Source organism: Artemia sp. Qi Xiang Cuo, chromosome 8 (assembly GCF_049724085.1).
Source record: "Artemia sp. Qi Xiang Cuo chromosome 8, ASM4972408v1, whole genome shotgun sequence".
Taxonomy (NCBI): domain Eukaryota; kingdom Metazoa; phylum Arthropoda; class Branchiopoda; order Anostraca; family Artemiidae; genus Artemia; species Artemia sp. Qi Xiang Cuo.
Genome location: NC_142801.1, coordinates 7,947,251 through 7,969,499, shown reverse-complemented (window position 1 = coordinate 7,969,499; position 22,249 = coordinate 7,947,251). Strand labels below are relative to the sequence as shown.

The following is a 22,249-nucleotide window of genomic DNA, read 5'->3' as shown; positions in this document are numbered from 1 at the left end:
GTTCACATGGTTTCATTGTGTGCTAATTAATATTATTATTATTTATTCCTATCCCACTCTATACAGAGGTACAATACGTGGAGTATCAAGAAGAAAAAGACATAAAAAAGCAACGCAACTCAATACAGAAATCAAAGAATACCAGTTACAGAGTAACACAAAACTAAAGCAAAAGAGAAATAACATAAAAGGAGGGGAAAAGGAAGAAGAAGAAAAACAAAAAACTCACAACTTGCAGAATCTAATAAGCAGTAACATACAGAAATATGGATACAAGCTGTCATTGTTATTAACATTATTTGATTTTTACTCACTCTTTACAATATTAAAAACTGTGGAGTGACCAAAGAGAGAAAAACAAACAAATTAAGGAAAAATAACTTACTACGAAAAAACCTGATAAGGTGATGGTGCGGAGAAAAACGGATACAAGCGGTATTTAAAAGTTTTCTGTGTAGTGCTTCCAGTTCATCAGGAACATCGGTAATATAAGGAACAAGAAACTTATTAATAATTACCCGATTTTTAGTCCAGGGTGGAAGAAACAACAAAAATTTACAAAACCTAAAATAATTAATCCGGATTCTTTTTTACTCATTTTTCTAAAGAAGGAGAAAAATTCCAGAAGCAAAAAGAATTGAATGGTCACAAAAAGCTGAGTAGAGCTTGGCCAACGCGAGTTTATTATATTTACCTCTATTGGCAACAATCTTAACATATCCTAATTGATTTTTCTTTTTTTAAATGCTGATGTTGACGTAAATAATGTTTTCAATTATAAATCAATGCAAGAATATCACTTAATATTATTTGACACGTATGAATATTAAATTTGTCACTATATTTTTCAAATAATGTTTGATGTTTAAGTGTGATATTTGAATGTTTGATATTTATAATGTTTGACAATATCGCAATGAAGGGTCAAATTTCGACAAAAGCTGAAATGTCTTGAGTTATTTTCCCATCGAAATTTACTAAGGAAGAAGCCACTAAACACTCAAAGCGAGAAGTTATTCTTAGTAGTGGGGTCTTGAATCCGTACAAAAGGGTTCAAGTGTGGACGTTTATATTTAAACATCCACATGTAGTGGATGTTTAAAATGACTTAGTTGATGTTTAGCAAGATCTAAACAAGGTAAAACATGATGTTCTTTGTGAGTTTTCTCACATTAAAATACTACAGCATACTAGACATTATGGCTAACTCTATTTTGATGATGCTTATCAAGAGGAATGACAAATTTTCAGACATGAAAATTAGTACTTTTGAAACACGGTAGATAGTTCAAACAGATCAACATACTACCTTCTTGTTCAAGTTTAATTCATAAATGGTTATTAGCAGTTTGCAGTTACCATTATGTTTGCATATTACACGTCTATTCACATGTCTATTCACACGTCTATTCACACGTATATTACACGTCTATTCGGATTAAATTAATGCAGGCTCTCTAAATAAGAGATTTAAAATTCCATTCTATCTGTTTTCTTTGGCTTCAAATAAACCAGGATGAACTAGTGCAAAAGTCCAGTAAGTTAAAATTTGTCATAAGTCTCACAAGAGAAGGTATTTACTTCAAAATTCACAATTACAAGCGCCAAAAGGTTGAATACGGATGAAACAGTTTAAGATTTTCACACATTCTTATGCTTCCATTAATTTCGCCATATATATATATATATATATATATATATATATATATATATATATATATATATATATATATATATATATATATATATATATATATATATATATATATATATATATATATATATATATATATATATATATATATAAATATATATATATATATATATATATATATATATATATATATATATATATATATATATATATATATATATATATATATATATATATATATATATATATATATATATATATAAAAATATATAAAATATATATATATATATATATATATATATATATATATATATATATATATATGAAATCCGTTTAATGTTGACATAACCAGTGAATGTCCGAAATTCCTTTTTCTCTGCTTAGAATTAAATTAGATTTGAGAGTCAGCTCTTCAGTCTTATGCAAGCTATGATGGTAAAATTTAAAGTTAAATTAGATAATGCTATCTTAGGTCTAAGTTTAATTTGGTTATAAATATTAGAAATGGGTTAAAAACCCAACCTAAGTGAACCTAACCTTCCTAAACCTAGTCTAACATAGCCTGTCATCATTAAACCATGCAATAAACTGACTAAGTTGACTGGCAACGCTGACTAAATCCAAGAAGAAAAAGGGTTTCGGACATTCACCGGTGAATTCGCACATTCAAAGAGAAATTCGGACATTCAAAGAGAAATTCGCTTACCTGGCAAGCATCTCGTGGTGGATTGCTGGCACATAAGTTTGATTCAAGAATCTGAAATGGAACTGATCCATCATACTTGAGTAAACAGTCTTCGTTGGCTTCAATTTTTACGCTGGCTTTACGTAATGTTGACGATGCTCTTCCTGAAATAAGTGTGAATTAAACAGCTTTCACACTAGGCATATAATTGTTTTTGCTTTAGTAATTTTACATTAGGTGTAACACTTTACACTTAAGCAAGTCCTTTCATACTGGACAAAAGCAAAATCCATTTCATAATTACCATCATCGTCTAAAATCATCACAAACATTGTAATCAAACTTTCTAAAAATTAGATACGTTGAATGGTGATAAATAATCAACCACTGGTTATGTATGATCCACGTTTGCTTTTTTTTACCCAAAACCTTCCCCCTACTGTCCCAAAAATGTTTTGTTCCATTCACCACATTTTCCATCAATAGAACGCAAAAGACTTTCTAGGGAAAGCTTATTACTTTATTTTCAAAGTTAATTAGTTGCTCATCCTGTTGACTATTCCATAACCTATATTAAAAATATGAGGGTAAAATTTTATGCAGAGCACAAGTCTTAATGGCATTACCTACGTTAAAGACAAAATTTCCTCGGTAAACTTACATGAATTAAAATAAAAATCGAACATTTAATTGAAGCAACCCCAAAAACAACTTAAGTTATCCAAAATGCCTTTAAATTTATGCACGGTCTGCACGTTCTGTCAAAGTATATTTTCATGGACAGGCCTTAAAAATTTCCAATTGATAATTTAAGAGTGAAAAAAGGAGTTAAAAAAGATTTAAATCTTGATTGCCGATTGAGCATTTTTAAATTAAAAATAACCCCTTTTTTATCACAAAATAAGAATGGATGAACTTCAAGTACAATTATTTCACAAAAAAATATGTCAAAAATGTCTATTTTCTCCAGTAGGTTACAGATTGCTTAGGATCTATGTGAGTGTCAATCCAATGCTTACTTTTGGAATATTATGCCTATAGTTCCAACTTTACAGCCCTGAAGTGAAGTGACACTTATTTTTCCAAAAGTATATTTAATTTAAGGATTTAAAGATTTCACTCCCTCTCTTTCTTTCTCATAATCTCTTTCAATATATTTAATCTCTTTTGATTTTGAATTGAAGTTATCAAGTATTTTGCAATATGTTGCATCAAGACGCTGGGTAATTGTAGACAGAGAAAAGCCAAGACAGATAGTCCAAGTAATTGAGAGGCAAATGTTTAAATGGCTGGGGCATGGGTAAATGGCAGAAGTATGCATGACTCTCATATTGGACACATACTTGTCAGGTTAGTTTTTGGAAAGGCATGCCTGCCTAGAGTCGGTAAAGTTTGACTTTCTCACAACTCTATTTTTTTAAACAATAAAAAACTTTAGCGTAAAGAGCGAGTCGTTGAGGAGGGGACAGCCCCTTTCATATACGGAATAATTTCTGTTCGTTTTAAGTTTTAACTTCGTTCCTTACTTTCAGTTAAAAAAACTTGTTTTTTTTAACTTAATTTTTGAACGTTTTTGAATTAATGAAGGTTTTGATTTTGGCTCACCGTACATGAATAATTAAAACAAAATTTGCATATTAATTTTACTTTTATTTGGTTAAATGGCTTTCTCGAAACTTGTTTAATTTTATTTACGAACGTTTTTATTAGTATTAAAAACGTAATAAATTCAATTCAAAAAAAAAATTCAGTTAAAAAAACTTTTTTTTTAATAGTCAATAAAACCACTCTCTTTCAAATAGATTGTTTCTCATAAGCTGACAAAAATCGTAGTCTATTGCAAAAGCCCATATTCAACGAAGGGCACAAGTAATGTAAATATAGGAATGTAATCTGTACCTCCTTCTTTGGTCACACCCCATCCACTGACAGTTGCAGATTTAGTTGTAAAAGTTTCCTCTCCTCTTGGAAGGCATACAGGTACTAAATTTGGATCAAAATCAACCTCCTTTTCGAGACGTAGTATCGCCAGGTCATCTTTCTAAAGGTAAAATCAATAACATTAACCATAATACATATAGATTAAGGTACTTGTCTGTTATAGCGACGACCACCCAAGTTTTTTCATCCATTGACGCACTGTAGAACCGGTTTCTTTCGTTAGTTTCTTTCAGCTTAGTGTGAGACAAGGCAGGAAAAACTGATAGAATAGATGAGAAACAAGTAATTTGGGTGATATGTTTGCACATTAGGGGGGAAGGGGGTAAAGTTTTTGAACAGGATAAAGTTACAATATAGTTCTTACTTCATAATATGCGGAATAATTGTATATAACATATTTTGCATGCAGAGCGGCTATACTTTACCCTCACCCCAAATGTACAAATATATAGCCCAAATTTTTTTCTAAAGTATTCTATTTTTATCTTACTTAGCTATATTTCATTAGGATTAATCCTATATCATTTCTTGAGTGGTTGGCGCTGTAACAGACGAGTATAGATTCTTATAACATGCAATTATTAACAAAATAATAAATATATAACTATATATATATATATATATATATATATATATATATATATATATATATATATATATATATATATATATATATATATATATATATATATATATATATATATATATATATATATATATATATATATATATATATATATATATATATATATATATATATATATATATATATATATACACACACACACACACACACACACACACACACACACACACACACACACACACAGACACACACACACAGACAAAAATACACACACACAAACAAAGACACACACACACATACAAAAACACAAACACAGAAAAACAGAGAGACACACACACAGACACAGACAGACCGACAGACAGAGACACAGAGACACACACAGACACACAAAGAGACAGACAGACAGACACACACACACACACACACACACACACACACACACACACACACATATATACATATATATATATATATATATATATATATATATATATATATATATATATATATATATATATATATATATATATATATATATATATATATATATATATATATATATATATATATATATATATATATATATATATATATATATATATATATATATATATATATATATATATATATATATATATATATATATATATATATATATATATATATATATATATATATATATATATATATATATATATATATATATATATATATTACTATCTTTATTCTACTACTACAAACAACAACTCACCGCAGCACCAAACCGCCTGAGGCCAACACAGCTACGCAGGCTCCTCCTCCATCCCAATCTATTCAAAGCCTCCCTTTTTACATCCGCCCACGAAGTTCCCATTTCCTTTAAATCTTTCTTTATGACGTCCTCCCACCCCAGACGAGGACGACCCACTTTCCGTTTAGACCTAGACGGTTGGCCGAAAAGAACAATCTTCGGCAATCTGTCATCCTTCATCCGCACAACGTGCCCTAGCCACCTCAACCTTTCTTTCATTATAGCCCTAGAGATCGGTATTGAACCGTTTTTCGTATAGCCTATTGTTTGAAATACGGTCAGTCAACGGGGTATCTAGAACAAGCCTTAAGAAATTTCTCTGGAAAACAACTAGCAAATCTTCATCCGCTTTTCGGAGCGCCCATGCTTCAGAGACATATTTGACCACTGTCATCACTGTAGCTTCTAATATTCTAATCTTGATTTGCAGACTTATCTACCTATTCTTCCGAACCTTTTTCAAGAGTTAAAAAATCCCATGAGCTTTGTCTATTTTAGTTTTCACATCTTCACAGATCCAACCATCTTTATTAATAATACTACCAAGATAAGTGAAGCTGTCCACCTGATCAATCTTTCATAACCCAACTTCATTTTTTCATCTTCACTTATTCCTAGCCTTAGTGACTTAGTCTTCTTAACATTAATTTTGAAACCTATTCTAGCACCCTGAGCTCGCAAAACTTCATTTATTTTGCTCACACTTTCATCTAGGATGCTAAAATCATCAGCATAACCTAAGTCCAGGAGACTTTTTCCTCCCAAGTTGATACCGTGGTCTCCCATTGCCTTTCCTGGGCAATGGTGAATCAAAATAATCCATATAAAGAGGGATAGAAGACAGCCCTGCTTAGCTCCTGATTTAATACAAAACCAGCTGCTAACCTCATTTTCTAACTTAACCGTAGCAGTGTTATTCTCGTAAATAGCACTAATCACTTTAATTTATTTGTCTGGCATACCATACAAGCATAAAACCTTTACTAAAGCTCTTCTATCAACATAATTGAACGCTTGCTCAGAATCTATAAAAACTGAGTACCAGAGGTGTTTGACAACTCAGGCACTTCTCAATTATTAACCAAAGAGTGAAAATTTGGTCGACACATCCTCTACTTTTTTTAAAACCGCACTGTTCTTCTCTTAAAACTTTGTCTACGGCATCTCTCAGTCTAAAAAGTATCATATTACTAAGTAATTTACTACCTACAGAGACCAGACTAATCCCTCGATAATTCCTACACTCACTTTTATCACCTTTCTTATAAAGTGGTTTAATTAAGGTTTTCCTAAAATCGTTGGGTACTTCCCCTTTTTCAAAAATTATATTCATAATCTTCAGTAACTTAATTCTAACCTGAGAGCCACCATATTTAAGAAACTCATTAACCACCCTATCAGAACCTGGGGCCTTATTATTTTCTTAGTACTTTTAGTACTGTTGCTAATTCCTCCTCACAAAACACATCTTCCTTCACATCCAAGGTATCACATACTTTTTCATTTTCCTATATTTCTTTCTTCAACTCTATCTCGGTTAAGCTAATTCTCAAAACGTTCGGCCCATCTCTCTTTAGTTTTTTCCTTATCACTAATTGCGGTCCCATTCCTATCCTTAACTGGGCCAAGTCCGCATTGACTACTCCCTCTCAATTTGTTAACATGCCAATACACTATCTTTATCAGGATACTATCTTTATCAGGGAGTAATAATGTGTAAATATGTATGTATGTATGTATTTTTTCATAAGAACGGCTCCAAATTTTCATGGAAAATTGGCATACTGGGATATTCTGGCCAAAAAAAAAACGATCCAGATAGGCCAGAAGTTTGACAAAGTTCGTTAAGAGCCTTAATTTTGGAAAAATATAAACTCATATGAGTGACGTCATTTTATATAAATCTGTACTGCAATGACGTTGTCACACTTGTCAAAATTGTGTGGAAAAATAAGAAATTCTATGTATGGAGAAGTTTATCTTAAATGGTTTAAAGAGCAAAAAAGGGATTACAACAACTCAAGGGATTACAAGGAATTACAAAAATTCCAAAATCTTGAAAAAGAAAACCAAAAGTTCGAAGCTTAGCAAAAATTGATGTTAGAAATTGGACTTGCTGTAAAAATCAATTAGCCTTGAATAGACAGCAATATGATAAGACATTAAATTGCGTAAAGAGTAAAAAAATAGAAATATAAAATCATTTGCTTATATTTTAACAAGGGATTATAACAATTCAAAAACCTTAAAAAAAAAGTTTGAAGCTTAGTAGAAATTGTTGTTAGAAAAACAACATTACCAAATTTGTTTTCTTATAACTATAAACAATGTCTTTTTAAGACATAAAATAATCGAAAATCGTTTTATGTTCTATTTAGAGTCGCTAAAGTTATTATGTTAACTGCAAAAATATTTACGATAAAAGAGCAATAATTTTAATTTTTTAATTCAAACTAGAAAAACACCTGAGAGTTTTAAACTTAGTTTGTTTTTTTGTTTGGTAATTTTTGCTAAGATCCAAGCTTTTGGTACTCTTTATTAAGGTTTTCGAAACGCTGTAATTCCTTTTTAAAATACAATACAAATAATTTTGCAATTACCAGTTTTTTGCTCTTTTCGCAATATAATGTCTTTTCATACTGCTTCTGTTAAAAGATATTGTAAGGTTTACATAAAAACTTTTGCGATTCTGAACTGAATTTAAAAAATTTTTCAACTTTTTTTCATGTCTAAAAAAAACATTGCTTATACTTATCTTAGTATTGGACGAGATCGTCTCTTACTAGGATGCTAGCTACTGCTGCAACCCGGATAATGCAATTTCACATATCTCTATAATAAATACTGTCAAATTGCAAACAGAAAATAGCCAAAGGCTTTTTCTTAGTTAGAATAGTAAGAAACGAACCTTAGTATGGCACTGTACCCCGGATAAAAAAGAACTTTTCTAAAGATGCTTGTATTATCTTAAGTTTTAGTTTCTATGTGCCGTGGTTTGTTCTTTACTAGGTTTCAACTGTATCTGATGAAATTTGCATAGCCCTAATTCATAATGAACTAATTAATTAAATAATTAAAATTATTGCTCGGATATCATAAATATTTTTGCAGTTTACATAATAACTTTACCAATCCTGAACTGAGAACAAAAACAAAATAAAATTTTCTTGTCGAAAGATAAACGTTTATAAATACTGCATTCGCTTATTAGGTCATATACAGTTAAAACCTATGAGTATGACGTCATCTTTCATCAAGCTTGTACATAAAAATACAGTTTTTTTTTTGTAAAAAGTGATTATATTTTAAAACGTTTTGTTTTTTAATTATATCACTCAAAAAGGGCACTAGAACTTCAATCCTTAGCCTCACACAAGAATCCGGGATGGCAAAGCCTTGTGCAAAGATAGATCCCAAATTTTAGCTGTCAAACAAAAGGAAAAGCACATAAGCGTTTCTCAATATTGATTGAAGAAAGTACGAATTAAAAAAAAAACAAAATAAATATAACAATAAGCCATAGACGATAAAGTCAAGACGTCAATGTAAAAACTCAAAACCATGCTCATGTTTTTTTTCACATACATGGAATTATGCTCCAGAAATGGGTTCCCACGACTCAGCCACTTAATTCTGCTTGCTACCCACAGGCAACTATTTTTTGTCAAAAAAAATATTCAGCAGGTTTCCAGATTTGTGACAATATCAGTCATGGATGCTTCAATACGTTAATACACGTTTCAGATAGCCATCATAGTTAAGGAGTTTTAGCCAAAACAGTCACAAAGATCCTTGAACGAACCCAATAACCACCAAATTTACTATTTCAAACACTGGAGGTGTCATTTTCAAACATTGGAGAGTTTTAATTTATCAACATCAGAGACGTTGTCAGGAGCACAGAAGAACAGTTTTTCAAGTGCTTTAAAGGCTAAATATTTGAATGAAGAAGAATATTGCAGCTATTATGGGTACAATATTTAAACATATGAATATATTTCAATAAATAATTTTAAATGTGTTAGGCTATGGGCTTCATTATTATACCTTGTATATGTGCAAACTGATATATTTGTTACCTTTAGTGTCCGCAAACTGGTAAATGTCTGAAAAACCTTTTTTTTTCTCCTTGGATTTATTCAGCGTTGCCAGTCAACTTTTTCAATTTAATGCAAGGTTTGGTGATGGCAGGTTAGGTTAGATTCGGTTTGGTTAGGTGAGGTTGGGTTAGGTTAGCTTAGGCTTATAACCCATTTCTGATATTTAAAACCAAATTGAACCTAACCTAATCTCACCTGACGTAAACTAAGGCAGGCTTCTATATATGGATTCTCATTGTCGCTTGCATGCTGAACGCAAACAATTTGAGCCTATTTTGATGTACTGCCTTTGTAAAATAATTTTTTTTTATTGGACCTTTAACTTTTGCCTCAGCTTGTTTTTTGCCATTATGAAAGGCATATCACCGAACATTTGTATCTTTTAATTGTTCAGGTGGTGGGACAAAATCTTTTTCTTTACTTCGGCTTGTCTTTTGTCATTATGAAAGATATATCACCGAATATTTTCAAAGGTTTGATAGACGTTGATGACCTTTCAATATCAAAATCTAAAATCCAGTCATCATCGCTATCATTTCACTTTGTTGGTTCGTTTCATCTCGGTTTGTCTTTTGTCATTATGAAATACACATCGCCGAATCTTTGCTTTTTTAACAAAGGTATTAGGCATTGATTGCCTTATTCATGTCAAAAACCCAAACGCAATCATCATCGCTATTATTTTCACGCGTTTTGATTCTGACTGTCCAGGTTTATTTCCATTGAATAGCTCACATGCTCGGTGTCACATGTCTTCTAACTGCGTGTGTCTTTGCTCTTCATTTTCATTTTTGACACGCCGCCGCTGTTCTTTTAACCGCTTGCGGATTTGCTCTTCATTTTCATTTTTGACTCACTCACATGCTTGGTGTCGCATGTCTTCTAACTGCGTGTGTCTTTGCTCTTCATTTTTGTTTTTGACTTGCTCACATGCTCGATGTCACATGTATTCTAACCGCGTGTGTCTTTGCTCTTCATTTTCATTTTCGACAGGCTCTAACTGTCGTTTTAGCATATCTTCTAACTGGGGGTCACATATCTTCTAACCGCGTGTGTCTTTGCTATTCATTTTCATTTTTGACACGTTTTTGCATTTTGATTGCTTCAGACAATTTAGCAATAGCCTTTGCTTTAGCTGCCTGTATTGGTGTTGTCGCAGTTAATGGTGCGAAATTTTGTTTTTTTGGCCTTCAATCAGACGTTTTATTATATTACTAACTTATGATCTTATAGTATGGAACAGTATATGATGTACTAACAGAGTACATGACGCCATTTGCAAAAATCCAATATAAGGCCCTTCACGAATTTATAAACGATAGTAACTGTATGCTGCTGTTTTTTAAAACGATCTACAAATTCTTCAAAGACCATAAAAATAAACTACTCAATTCAAAAATGGCCAAAGAGGGTTAAAAACACCAATCATTTGATGAGTTTTAAAAGATAGATCTGCAGATATTTGTTTCAGTCGCGAGGGCACATCAACAACGTCAAATTTAGAAACGATTCTATGGTTCTGGTACCACCGAGGCAAACGCAGCAGATATTTACGGTAATTAAAACACGCTGAGCGTATTTTCTTCGCATCCGTCTTGCGAAGGAAGAAAGCAAAACCAGAAAGACAAAAAACAGCAGGGGCAAAAAAACTAGAATAAAGACGGCGAAGTCCTTTTCGGTTATACCGACCACGATTGGGTGATTTTTTTCCGTAACCAGCCCGCATAGTTTTCAGCAAGCTGGACGTAATAGTGGACCAAGTAGACAAAAGTGACTACCTGAACATGGTATAGTTGAAGAACTCAAGCAAATAGGCGATGCTGGTGGAGGACTCCCAAAACACAAGAACTCACATTTGGCAGCATTAACTGAAAGGCCTAATGCGGACAGTATGGCTGAAAGCAGGTCAAAGTTGGCAATTAGATTTTGTTTTGTCCGGGTAAGATGCAGAACATAATCAGCATAAGCAACGTGACTAATGCCTAAACTATCATTGTAAAAAACTGATTGTTGAAGATGTCAGAGACACAAATCTAAAACACACTTAAATATATTCCCCTTACCTAACGTCTTTATTAACAGGAATTTGCTCCCCTACAGTACCCATACAGTTCACCCTAACTAAAGAATTAGCATACCAAAACTTAAGCACGGTAACATCAGAAAGGTTAACGCCAGACGCTGCTAAAGAGCATTTGAAGGAATTACATTGTCAAAAACATTAGATATATCAACGGTCAAACAATACAAAGGACTTTTTTTAGTAACAGCTTTTTTCATTAGCCGACCCACAATATGGCGAGCTTAACCACGGCCCTTACCTTTTCTAAAAACACGCTGGAAGGGCGTAAAATCGTACTTGGATTTTTCTAGTAAAATTTCTTTGGCTTTTTCTAGATTCCATGAGCATGATGAGAGGGCTACTCGGGCAACGTTTTCCTCTACACCGATATCTATAAAACGTCTAACCTTTTCATCACATTCAGGTACTTTATATGGGTTACCAGCATATACATTACTCCAGTGTTTGGCTGTGAGAATGAAGGTCTCAAAAGATTCTTTATATTGCTTAGCGACAACGGCATCTTGCGGATCATCGGGTTCTGCTGCTGACAGCAACGCTTGGAGGCTCAAAAGCACTGTCCGGAGTGTCATCGCTGCTGCCCAATTAGTTTTTAGAATATCTAAACAAATGACCCCAGTTACGGACGATATATTTGGATGCCAGATTTTTGTCAAAAATTTAATTTTGGGGGGATTGAATGGATAAGTATCTGGAATAAGGATTTCTAGGTTGTATTTGCCTCCTTCATATGGTGTATCACGGGGTCCGTATATCATTCCACTTAATTGTGTAAAATTATCATTTATTGGTTCAAGATGAATTGACCATTTAGATCCCTCATCACTTTCGCAAACTTCTATCAGCTCCTTTTTTATCCTTTTGTAAGCAATTCTTGTTGTCATTTCTTGGAATTTAGTTGCGTTCAAACCTGTAAGCTGAATCTCGTAGCGAGTGGATTTTATCTAACAAAAAAACAAACTAATTTTAAAATTTCTAGGTATTTTTCTAGTTTGAATTAGAACGTTAGAATTGTTGTTCAGGCATGGTAAATATTTCTGCAGTTTACATAATAACTTTAACGAATTCTGAACTGAGCTTAAAAAATCTTTCATTTTTTTTCTTTTCCACATTAGCGTAAAAAGTGTGACAACGTTATTGCAATACTGATGTATATAAAAATGGCATCACTCACATAACATTTTTTCTAAAATTATGGCTCTTAACGAGTTTTTGGAAACTTCTAACCTATCTAGATCTTTTTTTTAGACCAGAATATCTCAGGATGCCAATTTTCCCGAAAAAGTATAGAGCCGTTCTCGAGAAAAAATAGATACATACATACATAAATATACAATTATTGCTCGTTTGTACAGCTAGTATATAGATGTGTCAATAATCCAGCTATTGTTATAAGTAGACGTTGCCAAGTAATATTTTTATAAGTTAAATCAATAAAATCAAACATCAAATATTTAGGTTCTTATAAGACATTATAATAAATTTAGTAAACATTTCAATAGCAGGCAAAACTCTTAATCAAGACAGATAACAAAGTAAAAAAAACGTTCTTAGAACACACGGGCTTCCCATTTATACATAAAATTAAACAAAAAAAAATAAATTAAAAAAAAGAAAAAAAATATTTTTTGAATAAAATTAAGGAAAGACATTAAAATTTAAAGCGAACAGGAATTACTCTAGATATATAGGGAGAGCTGTCCCCTCCTTAATCCCCCGTTCTTTAAACCAAACATAAATTGTTTTGTCCTAAATCTTTAAGAACGATGTGTCAAATAAATTGACACATCGAAATAAATTTCATATGCCTTTGAAATAAGTTTCAAAGGCATATGTTTATGTTGGGCTTTTTCACTTTTTAAGTTGTCCTTTAGGATAATCTTCTTTTTCAAACGTTTACATCGAAATATTTGGCATAAATAGCCAACAAATTCTGCTCATTACAACATATTGAGCTCTGCGTAAATGCTAGTTAAATCCTAGCCTTTTTTTTAGCTGCACCGAAGTCTAATCCTCGTAATGAAAAATTTACGTTCTCGTTTCAAAAAATTCCATTAACTCTGACTATTCCTTGGAATATTTGAACATTTATACAAAATTTGAGTGTTTTTCCAGATCCAGAACAGTTCCTGACCTATGCACCTTTCTGACTCTTCAAGCTTAACAAAAAGAAGTTTAACTATTTCTTCAATGTGTTTTTTATTATTTGAATATTTGATACAAAATTGGAGTATTTTTTCCTGAACCAGCAAAAAGTCTCACCTTTGCACCAGAATGCAACAGACATTTGCAACAAAATTGAATGCTTGCTCATAATCTATAAAACTGAGAACCAAAGGTGTTTGACAACTCAGGCACTGCTCAATTATTAACCAAAGAGTGAAAATTTGGTCGACACATCCTCTACTTTTTTTAAAAGCGCACTGTTCTTCTCTTAAAACTTTGTCTACGGCATCTCTCAGTCTAAAAAGTATCATATTACTAAGTAATTTACTACCTACAGAGACCAGACTAATCCCTCGATAATTCCTACACTCACTTTCATCATCTTTCTTATAAAGTGGTTTAATTAAGGTTTTCCTAAAATCGTTGGGTACTTCCCCTTTTTCAAAAATTATATTCATAATCTTCAGTAACTTAATTCTAACCTGAGAGCCACCATATTTAAGAAACTCATTAACCACCCTATCAGAACCTGGAGCCTTATTATTTTTTTAGTCCTTTTAGTACTGTTGCTAATTCCTCCTCACAAAACAAATCTCCCTTCACATACAAGGTATCACAAACTTTTTCATTTTCCTATATTTCTCTTTCTTCAACTCTATCTCGGTTAAGCTAATTCTCAAAATGTTCGGCCCATCTCTCTTTAGTTTTTTCCTTATCACTAATTGCGGTCCCATTCCTATCCTTAACTGGGACATGTCCGCATTGACTACTCCCTCTCAATTTGTTAACATGCCAGTACACTATCTTTATCAGGATACTATCTTTATCAGGGAGTAATAATGTGTATGTATGTATGTATGTATTTTTTCATAAGGACGGCTGCATATTTTCATGGAAAATTGGCATACTGGGATATTCTGGCATAAGAAAAAACGATCCAGATAGGTCAGATGTTTGACAAAGTTTGTTAAGAGCCTTAATTTTGGAAAAATATAAACTAATATGAGTGACGTCATTTTATATAAATCTGTATTGCAATGACGTTGTCACACTTGTCAAACTTGCGTGGAAAAATAAGAAATTCTATGTATGGAGAAGTTCATGTTAAATGGTTTAAAGAGCAAAAAAGGGATTACAACAACTCAAGGGATTACAAGGGATTACAAAAATTCCAAAATCTTAAAAAAGAAAACCAAAAGTTCGAAGCTTAGCAAAAATTGTTGTTAGAAATTGGACTTGCTGTAAAAATCATTTAGCCTTGAATAGACAGCAATATGATAAGACATTAAATTGCGTAAAGAGTAAAAAACTAGTAATTGAAAATCATTTGCGTATATTTTAACAAGGGATTAAAACAATTCAAAAACCTTAAAAAAAAAAAGTTTGAAGCTTAGTAGAAATTGTTGTTAGAAAAACAACATTACCAAATTTGTTTTCTTATAACTATAAGCAATGTCTTTTTAAGACATAAGAAAATCGAAAATCGTTTTATATTCTATTTAGAGTCGCTAAAGTTATTATGTAAGCTGCAAAAATATTTACGATACAAGAGCAATAATTTTAATTTTTTAATTCAAACTATAAAATACCTGAGATTTTTAAACTTAGTTTGTTTTTGTTTGGTAATTTTTGCTAAGATCCAAGCTTTTGGTACTCTTTATTAAGGTTTTCGAAACGCTGTAATTCCTTTTTAAAATGCAATACAAATATTATTGCAATTACCAGTTTTTTGCTCTTTTCGCTATATAATGTCTTTTCATACTGCTTCTGTTCAAAGATATTGTAAGGTTTACATAAAAACTTTTGTGATTCTGAACTGAATTTAAAAAGTTTTTCAACTTTTTTTCATGTCTAAAAAAAACATTGCCTATACTTATCTTAGTATTGGACGAGATCGTCTCTTACTAGGATGCTAGCTACCGCTGCAACCCGGATAATGCAATTTCACACATCTCTATAATAAATACTGTCAAATTACAAACAGAAAATAGCCAAAGGCTTTTTCTTAGTTAGAATAGTAAGAAACGAACCTTAGTATGGCCCTATACCCCGGATAAAAAACTTTTCAAAAGATGCTTGTATTATCTAAAGTTTTAGTTTCTGTGCCTTAGTTTGTTCTTTACTAGGTTTCAACTGTATCTGATGAAATTTGCATAGCCCTAATTCATAATGAGCTAATTAATTATATAATTAAAATTATTGCTCAGATATCATAAATATTTTTGCAGTTTATATAATAACTTTACCGATCCTGAACTGAGAACAAAAACAAAATAAAATTTTCTTGTCAAAAGATAAACGTGTATAAATACTGCATTCGCTTAGTAGGTCATATACAGTTAAAACCTATGAGTATGACGTCATCTTTAATCAAGCTTGTACATAAAAATACAGTTTTTTTTGTAAAAAGTGATTATATTTTAAAACTTTTTTGTTTGTTAATTATATCACTTAAAAAGGGCACTAGAACTTCAATCCTTAGCCTCACACAAGAATCCGGGAGGGCAAAGCCTTGTGCAAAGATAGATCCCAAATTTTAGCTGTCAAACAAAAGGAAAAGCACATAAGCGTTTCTCAATATTGATTGAAGAAAGTACGAATTCAAAAGAACAAAATAAATAAAAACAATAAGCCATAGACGATAAAGTCAAGACGTCAATGTAAAAACTCAAAACCATGCTCATGTTTTTTTTCACATACATGGAATTATGCTCCAGAAATGGGTTCCCCAGACTCAGCCGCTTAATTCCGCTTTCTACCCACAGGCAACTATTTTTTGTCAAAAGAAATATTCAGCAGGTTTCCAGATTTGTGACAATATCAGTCATGGATGCTTCAATACGTTAATACACGTTTCAGATAGCCATCATAGTTAAGCAGTTTTAGCCAAAACAGTCACAAAGATCCTTGAACGAACCCAATAACCACCAAATTTACTATTTCAAACACTGGAGGTGTCATTTTTAAACATTGGAGAGTTTTAATTTATCAACATCAGAGACGTTGTCAGGAGCACAGAAGAACAGTTTTTCAAGTGCTTCAAAGGCTAAATATGTGAATGAAGAAGAATATTGCAGCTATTATGGGTAAAATGTTTAAACACATGACTATATTTCAATAAAGAATTTTAAATGTGTTAAGCTATGGGCTTCATTATCATACCTTGTATTTGTGCACACTGACATATATATTACCTTTAGTGTCCGCAAACTGGTAAATGTCTGAAAAACCTTTTTTTTTCTCCTTGGATTTATTCAGCGTTGCCAGTCAACTTTTTCAATTTAATGCAAAGTTTGGTGATGGCAGGTTAGGTTAGATTCCGTTTGGTTAGGTGAGGTTGGGTTAGGTTAGCTTAGAATTATAACCCATTTCTGATATTTAGAACCAAATTGAACCTAACCTAATCTCACCTGACCTAAACTAAGGCAGGCTTCTATATATGGATTCTCATTGTCGCTTGCATGCTGAACGCAAACAATTTGAGCCTATTTTGATGTACTGCCTTTTTAAAATAATTTTTTTTTTATTGGACCTTTAGCTTATGTCTCAGCTTGTTTTTTGCCATTATGAAAGGCATATCACCGAATATTTGTTTCTTTTAATTGTTCAGGTGGTGGGACAAAATCTTCTTCTTTAGCCTCGGCTTGTCTTTTGTCCTTATGAAAGATATATCGCCGAATATTTTCAAATGTTTGATAGACGTTGATGACCTTTCAATGTCAAAATCCAAAATCCAGTCATCATCGCTATCATTTCACTTTGTTGGTTTGTTTCATCTCGGTTTGTCTTTCGTCATTATGAAATACATATCACCGAATCTTTGCTTTTTTAATAAAGGTATTAGACATTGATTGCCTTATTCATGTCAAAATCCCAAACGCAATCATCATCGCTATTATTTTCACACGTTTTGATTGTGACTGTCCAGGTTTATTTCCATTGAATAGCTTACATGCTCGGTGTCACATGTCTTCTAACTGCGTGTGTCTTTGCTCCTGATTTTCATTTTTGACTTGCTCACAAGCTCGTCACATGTATTCTAACCACGTTTGTCTTTGCTCTTCATTTTCATTTTTGACACGCCGCCGCTGTTCTTTTAACCGCTTGTGGATTTGCTCTTCATTTTCATTTTTGACTTGCTCACATGCTTGGTGTCGCATGTCTTCTAACTGCGTGTGTCTTTGCTCTTCATTTTTATTTTTGACTCGCTTACTTTCTCGTTGTCACATGTATTCTAACCGCGTGTGTCTTTGCTCTTCATTTTTGACTCGCTCAAATGCTCAGGGGCATATGTCTTCTAACCGCGTGTGTCTTTGCTCCTCATTTTCATTTTTGACAGGCTCTAACTGTCGTTTTAGCATATCTTCTAACTGGGGGTCACATGTCTTCTAACTGCGTGTGTCTTTGCTATTCATTTTCATTTTTGACACATTTTTGGATTTTGATTGCTTCAGACAATTTAGCAATAGCCTTTGCTTTGGCTGCCTGTATTGGTGTTGTCGCAATTGATGGTGCGAAATTTTGTTTTTTGGCCTTCCATTAGACGTTATATTATATTACTAACTTATGATCTTATAGTATGGAACAGTATATGATGTACTAACAGAGTACATGACGCCATTTGCAAAAATCCAATATAAGGCTCTTCACGAATTTTCCCAGACTTCTGACCAATCTAGATCGTTTTTTTTTATGGGAGAATATCCCAAGATACCACTTTTCCCGAAAAAAATTGGTGCCGTTTTCGAGAAAAAATACATATATATATATATATATATATATATATATATATATATATATATATATATATATATATATATATATATATATATATATATATATATATATATATATATATATATATATATATATATATATATATATATATATATATATATATATATATATATATATATATATATATATATATATATATATATATATATATATATATTGCTTGTTTATAAAAGATAGTAACTGTATGCTGCTGTCTTTTAAAACGATCTACAAATTCTTCAAAAACCTTAAATATAAATTACTCAATTCAAAAAATGGCCAAAGAGGGTTGAAAACACCAACCATTTGATGAGTTTTAAAAGATAGATCTGCAGATATTTGTTTCAGTCGCGAGGGCACATCAACAATGTCAAATTTAGAAACGATTCTATGGTTCCGGTACCACCGAGGCAAACGCAGCAGATATTACGGTAATTAAAACATGCTGAGCGTATTTTCTTCGCATCCGTCTTGCGAAGGAGGAAAGCAAAACCAGAAAGACAAAAAACAGCAGGGGCACAAAAACTAGAATAAAGACGGCGAAGTCCTTTTCGGTTATACCGACCACGATTGGGTGATTTTTTTCCGTAACCAGCCCGCATAGTTTTCAGCACGCTGGACTTAATAGCGGACCAAGTAGACAAAAGTGACTTCCTGAACATGGTATAGTTGAAGAACTCAAGCAAATAGGCGATGCTGGTGGAGGACTCCCAAAACACAAGAACTCACATTTGGCAGCATTAACTGAAAGGCCTAATGCGGACAGTGTGGCTGAAAGCAGGTCATAGTTGGCAATTAGATTTTGTTTTGTCCGGGTAAGATGCAGAACATAATCAGCATAAGCAACGTGACTAATGCCTAAACTATCATTGTAAAAAACTGATTGTTGAAGATGTCAGAGACACAAATCTAAAACACACTTAAATATATTCACCTTACCTAACGCCTTTATTAACAGGAATATGCTCCCCTACAGTACCCTTACAGTTCACCCTAACTAAAGAATTAGCATACCAAAACTTAAGCACGGAAACATCAGAAAGGTTAGCGCCAGACGCTGCTAAAGAGCATTTGAAGGAATTACATTGTCGAAAGCATTAAATATATCAACGGTCAAACAATACAGGGGACTTTTTTTTAGTAACAGCTTTTCTCATTAGCCGACCCACAATATGGCGAGCTTAACCACGGCCCTTACCTTTTCTAAAAACACGCTGGAAGGGCGTAAAATTGTACTTGGATTTTTCTAGTAAAATTTCTTTGGCTTTTTCTAGATTCCATGAGCATGATGAGAGGGCTACTCTGGCAACGTTTTCCTCTACACCGATATCTATAAAACGTCTAACCTTTTCATCACATTTAGGTACTTTATATGGACTACCAGCATATACATTACTCCAGTGTTTGGCCGTGAGAATGAAGGTCTCAAAATACTTCAAATTAACTTCATTTTTTACTTCAAAATTCAAAATTAACTTCACCATTTTCGTAGCTTTTTTTTATAATAATAAAGAGGCACTAGCCAAAAGAATACCAAGAAGTCCAGTGCTTAGGCGTGTTTAGGACACTCCAAATATTGAGTAATACTCATAACAATACACATCATTGGGCATATTATTTGTATTGGTTATGTCAGTAGACTGTATGTATTAGCTGTTTTTGAGCTATTCCCATTTAGCTTCATTAAATATCCAGGAAGATTTTCTGTGATATTTTTTTGTTCATATGGTATTATCTTATTTTTTATATATTATTTGTGTGTGTTTGTGTCATTTCTTTTTTCTAAAAACCACGCTGGTTTCTTTTTTTCTAAAACCACGCTGGAAGGGCGTAAAATCGTACTTGGATTTAGTGGCCGGTAGCAGCACATATTCAAATAGCTTACTAACAAAACAAGAAAAAGTGATAGGAGGATAATTAGAGGAAGCATTGGGGTCCTTGCCCCTCTTAACAATGGAAGATATAGATACAAGATATAGATACAATAGAATACAAAAAACTATCTGGCACAATGAAGTGTGCCAAGCATATCTGAAACAATAGCTGCAAATGCTTCAGTAGTTCAGGACAATTACAAGCAAAACACCTGAAGCAAAGACCTATTGGGTCTTTCCCAATAGACACTATTGGGAGACTCAGACTTATTCACTTGCTTAAGTGCTCAGAGTATAACCCTAGATTTCACCAATAGCACTTGAAAGTGGTTGATACGAATTGGAAGGATTGAGTTTTGGCAACTTGAGCTTTGTAAAATGATTTTGGAGATTAACATTAAATGAAAGCAAAATTTATTTTATAACGGGACACGAAATCTTAGAGCCGAAGAGAGGAATTGATTGGAGGTGAACCCTTTAAACGGTTTATAACACGATCCCAGGATATGTTGTCACAGGGACCATTCCAGGCATTTAGACTCGCTCTACACAGGGAATACGCGTACTCTCATTTGGTTTTCTGCTTTATTTGATGGACTGAACCAGAAGGAGAACTATCACAGACTATCCAGATTATCCCAGAAGTAGATCGATCACAGACCGATCACAGACGTCCGCACGCGCTCAGAGGGGACAGCTTTTGTAGCCGCGGACTTGAGACAGAACACTATTTGCTAATAATACGGGTTGATATCTATCCGCGTTGAAGTTGTATATACAGATGTTTGCAATAAGCGGAATGGTAATTTAATAGATAAAAAAAAACTAGGACAATGTCAATATATAAAGGGGAACAATGGCATTTTTCCAATTTATCTTTGAGAACCACTTGGGAGAGTTTTGGCTCACACACCTTGACATAGAGCAAGATGGTTCGCATATTGGTGCCATAGAGCAAGAGGAATCTTGCCATAGAGCAAGATTGGTGAATGGTCGTTGTCAATTTTAGAGTCGTCCACATGGACGATTGATGAAAGTAGAATTGAATCTAACACAATAAAATAAAAAAGAAACAAGTTTTTCAACCGAAAGAAAGGAGCAACATTAAAACTGAAAACGAACAGAAATTATTACGTATATAAAGGTATATATACCTTTAAAAAGGTATATATACCTTTTTAAAGGTATATATATATTTTTTTAAAGGTATATATAAAGGTATATATACGTATATATACGTATATATATAATTATTACGTATATACGTATATGAAATCAGCATAAAAAAACCTATTCTTTGGATATATCTATTGGCATAAAAATTCCATTTTTGATAGTTTCGGTTACTATTGAGCGGAGTCGCTCCTTACTTAAAGTTCGTTACCACGATCTGTTGGATTACATGATCAAGGTTGGAAGTAAGACCACCACAATTGTGGATAAAAATAAATAGCAGATCCTTAGCAGCAAGATGAAATCCTCCGGGCAGTGAATCGAGAAAAATTTCAGATCGATCAGTTTTTTTTTTGGTTATTTTTCTTGGCGTATTAGCTTTAATGTCAATCTGCAAAAAGGTGACAACAAACACTTATCT

General features: G+C 32.6%; 1 protein-coding gene and 1 pseudogene across 1 annotated transcript in view; both read right to left on the bottom strand.

The window, feature by feature from the left end:
* The window catches only part of LOC148949121 (trypsin-1-like), a 69,333-nt gene that overhangs the window by 392 nt on the left and 46,692 nt on the right, over positions 1 to 22,249 (bottom strand). The window contains exons 5-6 of the mRNA XM_089092830.1: positions 4,239 to 4,380; positions 2,361 to 2,503 (exon numbers count right to left, since the gene is read on the bottom strand). Coding sequence (XP_088948956.1) covers positions 2,361 to 2,503; positions 4,239 to 4,380 — 285 coding nt within the window. The remainder of the gene's footprint in view (positions 1 to 2,360; positions 2,504 to 4,238; positions 4,381 to 22,249) is intronic.
* On the bottom strand, positions 12,061 to 12,723 carry LOC148949125 (ubiquitin-conjugating enzyme E2-22 kDa pseudogene; annotated as a pseudogene).